Genomic DNA, 7,928 nt, shown 5'->3' with positions numbered 1-7,928 from the left:
ATGTGTGAATAATAGAAAGAGAGAGAGAGAGAGAGAGAGAGAGAGAGAGAGAGAGAGAGAGAATGAGGGAAAGAATGAACGAGAGCGCGAGAGAGGGAGAGCGAGAAAGCGAGAAGAGAGCGAAAGAGAGAGAAAATGAGGGAGAGAAAGAGAGAACAGAAGAGCTCCTCCGTTGAATGACATTCATTATTATTAAACAAAATAAAAATATGGATTATTTGCACAATATTATAAATAATTACTATGTTTACTACGATTATTAAATTAAAGAGCAAGTAATAAAAGGAATAAAAAAACTGTTGTTAAATAATTAATACGAAAGAGGGAATATACGAAAAATAAAATAAATAACGAAACGATTTAGCTGAAGATCGATATCGGATTTAAGCAAAAAAATAAATAAATAAATAAATAAATACAAACATAAAAATAAAAGAAAAAAGAGAAGAAAAATAGGGAAAAGACGAAGTTAAGAAAGTGACGAGAATAAATATGATCAAGACGAAGGAAGGATGGAGGAGGAAACGATTCGTTTGTTATCGATTAGTTAACGATCATCCTTACATTACATTATTGTAATTATATAAAGTAAACGATTATTACCGTAATAGTTACAATTAACAAGTTGTTACCGCTTTGTTATACATAATATAATTAATATACTAAGATTAAAAGAAAAAAAAAAGAAAAAAAGAAAAGTAAGCGAATGCATCGTTGATTCGTCCTTTACTTATGTAGGTAACTAAATAACGATTTGACTCTATTATTGTTTTTAATGTCTTCACCGTATTCCTTCGTTTGCTACCCGATTTCGTTTCGTTGTCGAAAAAATGAAGAAAAAAAAAAAGATTCGGTTTTGTCGGCTTACCTCGCCCGGCCACAATATACACACGTTTTACAGAGATATTTTCAATAAACGAAAAAGCTTAACACTCATACGGTTGTTGTCCTTGTCATCATTTGACCCTGCAATCATGGACTGTCTGCTATTTCTACAGGCTATTTCAATTCATATCCTTGAGAGTTTCACGGCTCTTTCAATTTACCATCAAAATATTGTTCGAAATTAACTGTGATATTTTATAAAAGCTCATAATAATTCATAATCCCTATAATTAATTATATTTATCTGTTAACTGGCTTATTTTTTAATATTTATTTTAATATCAGAAATCAATAACCAGGAAATTCATTTTAATCAAATTTTATCCAAATTTTACTCTTGCAAATATAAATATAATATAATATATATATATATACTTAAGTATAATATATTATACTTAAATTTTCAAATTGACATTTAATGATGCATTTAAAATACATTATAGTTAATATATATTAAATTTAACAATAAGAAATTGTAAAACCAAATAATGAGTTAATAATGAGTTCTTTCCCCAATTAACAGTTAATCTAAAAATATCAAAATTAATGCAAAATTATTTTTGATTTTCTGTTATAGATAAATGAATTCTATTAGTATGAAATTAATTTTGAAAAAAGAATCACTTGATTCTGATTCTTTAAATTTTTCAATGACGTTCTGTATATTTTGTAAATATACTTTAAAACAATCGATCTGTCACGTATTCTGAACCAAATATCAAAAGCTAAATACCTAAATATTTTTAAAAAATAATTTCATTTCTATACAGCGTTAAATTTTCTTAAAAATTATTTAACAAAGCCATTAAATTATATTGATAAAATAATTTTTTGAATTTAAATAAAGGAAATAGTTATTCATTATATCCGTGTGTGTTAAACACTAATATCAATTACAAGTTAATTTGATTCATTCTTTTTATACATTCTAAAATTATACATATACTTCTGTTCGCGTGAAACGATTAAATATACTTTCGGATATAAATAGATACTCATCATGCTATAAAAAAATTCTGCCCGCTATTTCGAGCCACGTCAATTTGCGAGCCATGTCGATTTTTTCGTAAAGTTTTTGCCGCGCGCAAAATAAAGGTACTTGTCCTGAATTAATGCTGAAAGCGGCTTTCTCCTTGCTACATCGATGAGATATGTGCAACTTACATATACACAATGCCTCGTGTCTTTGACCAACCGTATATGGCTCTCTGGACCGGATTGATGCAGCATGAATACCTAATTTCGAAAGAATATCACCGTCTCCTCGTGATATCTCAAACCTTTAACAGTTCGCGTAATGCGTTATGTCTGGTAATCTTGCACCAAGAATACTCAGAGGAATTATAACTTTCACGAAATGCGCATTCCCTATTCATTCATTCTTTCTTTTTTTCTTTTTTTCTTTTTTTTTTCCTATCCGTACTTAAAATATCCGCAAATATTATTGGACTTTGCATATCATCGATTTGCGCGGAGAAAAAGAAAATGGAAGAATATATCCGGTTCTTGGTGGACATTTGGTTTAATTGTTAGGATTTAACGAAATGAAATAGAAAATAAAAATGGAGATTTGAAGCATAAATAATGATTTATTAAAATTATTAATTATTTTTGATAATTATTATATCTTATATAGATAACTCGACGATGCAATTTAAAATATAGATGAATTTGTTTAATTTAAGAATAAAAAATATTTTAGTTTTGTATTTTTTTGAAGTATTATTTATTTTTTGAAATTTTTAATAACAATGAATGTTTGAATATATAGTTTAAAATGTGAATGAAATATAATAATAATAAACATTTTTTTATATGTTTTTTGATCCATTTTTTGATGAATAAATACAAACGCTTAAAATTAAACATAAAATGTAGATGAACACTTTAAAATGCAATAAAACAAGTGTAATTTATACTTTTTTTATTTCTTCTCTTACCTTTTTACCTATATGTATATTTTTATTATATATCTTTTTTACCATTGAAATTAAAAATACATCAATATTTAACCAAATGTATATATAATTTTATATTTCCATTTCTTTTTTTAATTTGACTTCTTTTTTGAAATATATTATATAATCATATTTATTACAATATATATACTTTTAATGAAAATAATAATTCTAATCTTAAAACATTAGAATAAGTATTTAATTCTTTAAAAGAAATATCCCGTAGTATCTCATTCGCATTGTATGTGACAATTATGGTTTTTTAAATGCTTTATAATTATACTTTCTTTTAACTTTCTGTTTTAACATTACACAATGATTTGATATAGATGTATTTTATTTAATAATGGATTTAACAATGCAATATTAATTCTTTATTTCATAATGTTTATTAATTAAATTTCTTAAATTTTTGAGAAATTATATAAATAAATAAATATTTAAAATTAAAATTGTTAATCTAAAAATAAGAAATGTATGTCTCATACAATTATAGATTTGCAATTTAGATTGATGAAAGTATATTACTTACAAGAAGTAATTATGATTTTAATATTTTTTTGAAAATAAATCAATTTAATTCAGAAAACATAATATTATTTTTTATAATCGTATAATGTAAATGTTTTAAAAAAATATATTTTATTTAAAAAAAACTAGAATAATTTAAATTGAAATTTGTCAGTTAAACACTAATATAAAAACATCTCTATTTATAATAGTGTCGTATTACGTCTTTAGTCTGACGTAATTCAAATCTGGAATGCAATACAATTTTAAACTGAATCTCAAACATAACTTGGAGTCGTAAGTTCAAGGTTCCTGTGATTCGATATAATTATCAATTCATTCATTTTCTACTTATCATATTGCATGTAAAGTACATAAAAGTACATAAATGAATAAGTGATCTATATTTATTATTATGTTAATGAAAAAAAAAATTAAAAAATTTATAAAATTTATATAAAAAAATTTATGATAAAAAAAACAAATAATATTAATATTAAAACAATCAATTTCACAAACTTATAAAATTTTATATTCCAATTTATTAAAAAAATAAATATTAAAAGGATCAATTACACAAAATTCCTTTATTTTCAATTCTAACCGAAGAATAGCATTTTCCTACTATATCATCAGAGTTTTATTAAACTCTGTCAAAGAGGATTTCTATGTGAAGCGTCATAATAAATAGTGCAATACATATTGAAATATATTACATGCCTTTTTCTACATTATTGTTAAAGAAAATATCAAATATTTTTATAAAAAATATTTTGTATAATGTACATTATATATTGTTTTATTATATCAATAATTTTATATTTATATCAATAATATATCAATAAATATAATACTATTTTATTTTTTTTTCGAAGGTAAGAATACTATTATAATAATTCTAAAGCAGATGATATAATTGTCGTGCGTGGGTGCGTAAGATGCGTGCACGATTTACTGTGCGTGATTCTGCGCGATGGGGGAAGGTTGGTGTAATGGGTGGGGTCTAAACGATGAATCCCTTCTCTTCTCATATCTGATTCGATCTGATTCGAGTCAGTTTCGAGTGGTCTACCAGTATCCTTTGTATTTGACGCGTAATACTACATTCACCGATATCCATGTAATGGCAGTATTAAATAAGCATGAAGCAAATATTAGTTACAGATCGTAGGTGTCTGAAAATTAATCAAGTCTTTTGTAATTTTCAAACACATCTTTAAATCAAACTGTTTGGAACTTTAATAATTTACAAGAGTTCATTATAATTTTCAAGAGTAACTGCTTTTATAGTTCATCTGTCAAGATAACGAATGTATTGCGAAATTCTACGGAAGAGGTGTGGAAATCTTATCAGGATTATCAGCGCTACATTAGATGTACTGATCTAAGTTGTCTTGATTTATATCCTGTGTAATGTGAATGAATTTTGTGCCTAACATTCCTAAATCACAGGAAAATATTTGGCAAATGTACAGAAAATTCGCCCTTCGCCTAATACTTATCTGAATCATTCAATTGACCGTCTGCATGGAGGTTAGCAGACAATATTCTATTTATATACATGCACGTAATGGTATATAATTGTTTATAATGAAAATCCTCTGTTTCAAGGTGTTCACTATATAAACATATCAATATTGGAAATCGAAAACTTGCTGTTTAAATAAAATGTAATTCGTTTAATGGTTATAATGAAGTGATTATATCTGCAAATTTTTACACATTTTCTGCATTTATATGTTATCTATATGATATATATATTTAATATACGTATATATTCGTAAGTAAAATTAAGATTATTAAAATTAACAGCATATCAATATATTTATTAATATAATTTGTTAATATTGATATAATAAGATTTTATAGTTTAAAACATTCTTACAAATAATAATAAATTTAAAAAATTTTAAATATTAATTAAATATTAATTTTAATTTTTTTTAGATATTATAATATATTTAAATAGATAAATTATTTATTCATAATGGAAAAAAGAAGTATCAGTGGAAAAGATATCTTAAGAATGGATGGTCTTTTACCACCAACTCGACGCTTACCTGTCTGTAATGCTGTGACTTCTACAGATAAGAAAAAAGAAAAAAAATGGTCAATTGGTGGAATTTTGAAAAGAATATCATCAATTCGTGATTATGATAGTTCTTCTAATGATGAAGAAATTGTATATTGTACAAGACAACCAAAATCTCGCACAGTATTTAATAGAAAATTACATAATGTTGTGCTTCAACCAATTGAAAAGAATTCAAATCAACATTTAAATATTAATGATACTACAAAATCAATGGATATAACAAATTTACAAAAAGATTCTTTGAATTCTCGTAGTAGTGATGGATCATTGGATGGATTAAGTAAAAAAGCAAGGAAAAATAAATTAAAAGCACGAGTAGAAGCAAAACGAGACCGTATTTGTGCAGATAGTAGTTCAGATGAAGATTCACGTAAATCTTGTAATTCATTGACAAGATATCAAAATGAAATTGCTGCACATAGTACACAGAAAAATATTTCTTGTAATAGAAAAAGTCGTGCAGCACGTACTGAACGTTATATAAAACGTTTATCAAGAGATGAAGGTCACAAGTTTCCAGAAAATTTAAACAATATAACAAATAAACGCACCAGTCTTGATTTCATGAATGAAGAACAATCATCTGTTTCTACAGATGCAAATGAACCATTTCAATTTTCAGAACAATCATCATACTATATCAATTATTCTAACAGTAATACCTTTCCAATAAAAAAATCTGCTGAAAATCTACGACAATCTGGATTGATTGTACCTAATTTACAAACAAAATCATCTACTGATCTCACAAAATATCCAATGAGCCAATATATAACAGATTTAAACCAAAATAATACTTATGCAAAACCAAATGTTTTATACAGAAATAAAAATAATTTAAATCAAGAAGAAAATAATGTTTTCAATTTATCTATGGCTAGTAATACAATTTATGCTGATCCATATGATTATACGAGAAATCGTCAGTTTGCGAGTCGAAGTTCTTCTCCACCTGAACCTCCACCAAGAGATCCACGTCGAATTTTTACTTATGGTTGTAATTCTTTTCCATTGAATGAAAACTTTGGTGCAATGAAATACGATGATACTTTACGTACTAAAATGAACGATATACATGAAGTTACTAAAGATCATGTAAAAAGTTTAAGATCCTATGATTCAAATAATGAAATCAGTTGGTGTGGCTCGATTAAACATTGTCCACGACGTCCATTGTCTTTAACTATAAGCTCAACACCATCTTGTAATTTATCAGAATGTACAAACAATAGACACAATTCAACTGGCAGACACATAGATGAACCGATGTTTAAAGAAACAGAAGCAATGAAATGTCAAAGGAGAAATGATCGAAATGATCAACTTACTTCAAGCTTTAAAAATTATGATACCAAAATGCGTGAAAATAGATTATCTACTACTTATATTAAAAACATGCATAATAATTCCGTTTCACCTACTATTAATAAGTCTTTGGATAGTTCCTATACGAAATCACCAATAAAACAAATTTCAATCGAAAATTTTTATAATTTACCAAATGATACATTTGTTGATCATTTAAAAATGGAAGAAAATCAATTAATTAGTGAACAAGACACTTTAGAAAAAAAAAGAAGTTCTAAAAATCTTGAAGAAGCGCTTTCTGAACTTGAAGCAATATATAATAGCCTCCGTTTAGGAGATGAAGATCTTCTTGATAGAGCCGAACGACGTAGTATGGAAGAATTTAGTCTTCGTCAAGCAAAAACCAATACTATTTCATATATTTCAGAAGATTCTACAGATAGAACAAAAGATGATATGGCTTACAGAAGAATGCATCCTAAAGAGAGACCTGCATCATTGTCGGAAGTGGTTGGTCAATCTGCACTCTCTAATATCAGTTATCTGATAGCTTCGCCTATTTTATCACGCAAAGATATAACTGATGATTATCTATATGCTGGAAATTGTGCATCGCGTCGAGACGAACCAGATGTGACACGAGATGATGTTGTTTATCGGAGCATTCAACATGCTAATAACACATTAAAGATAATTGATCCTCAACCTCCATTTGGAATTCCTTTAGGACCGGTAACGGCTGCCACAGAAAGCGACTATTTACACACCACACCAACTAAACCAGACTATCCTCGTTCGTCATACATACCACAGTGCGAGCCTGACATTGTTACCGATGATTTGGCTTATAGAGCTCTCAGAAAGGATGCCAATACATCGAAAAACATTGTTGAAAGTAAAAACAGTATTATTAGAGATCAGGAAATTACTTTTGGTACCAAAAAGAAACGAGCGGTTAGATCTTTATCTGCTAATTTATACGGTTTAATTAATCATGATAGAATTCATCTTCGAAGAGAACCTAGTCTTCAAGAGATCAAAGATGAAATGAGTAACACTATAATAGATATGAAATCTTTACCGATACGATCAGATAGACGCGTTGTAAGCGATGGTGAACTTTCCGATTATGATCGATGGCATTCTGATAGTTTATTGAGAAATTCTAAAAC

General features: G+C 27.0%; 1 protein-coding gene across 1 annotated transcript in view; it reads left to right on the top strand.

Annotated features, from left to right (window-relative positions):
• Nucleotides 1-4,268: 4,268 nt before the first annotated feature.
• The window catches only part of LOC102680650, a 5,630-nt gene continuing 1,970 nt past the window's right edge, over nt 4,269-7,928 (top strand). Inside the window, exons 1-3 of the mRNA XM_031509222.1 lie at nt 4,269-4,886; nt 4,965-5,133; nt 5,301-7,920. Coding sequence (XP_031365082.1) covers nt 5,341-7,920 — 2,580 coding nt within the window. The 5' untranslated portion in view covers nt 4,269-4,886; nt 4,965-5,133; nt 5,301-5,340. The remainder of the gene's footprint in view (nt 4,887-4,964; nt 5,134-5,300; nt 7,921-7,928) is intronic.

This window comes from Apis dorsata, unplaced genomic scaffold (genome assembly GCF_000469605.1).
Source record: "Apis dorsata unplaced genomic scaffold, Apis dorsata 1.3 scaffold_132, whole genome shotgun sequence".
NCBI classification, from domain to species: Eukaryota; Metazoa; Arthropoda; class Insecta; order Hymenoptera; family Apidae; genus Apis; species Apis dorsata.
This window is presented reverse-complemented; position numbering and strand designations above follow the sequence as displayed.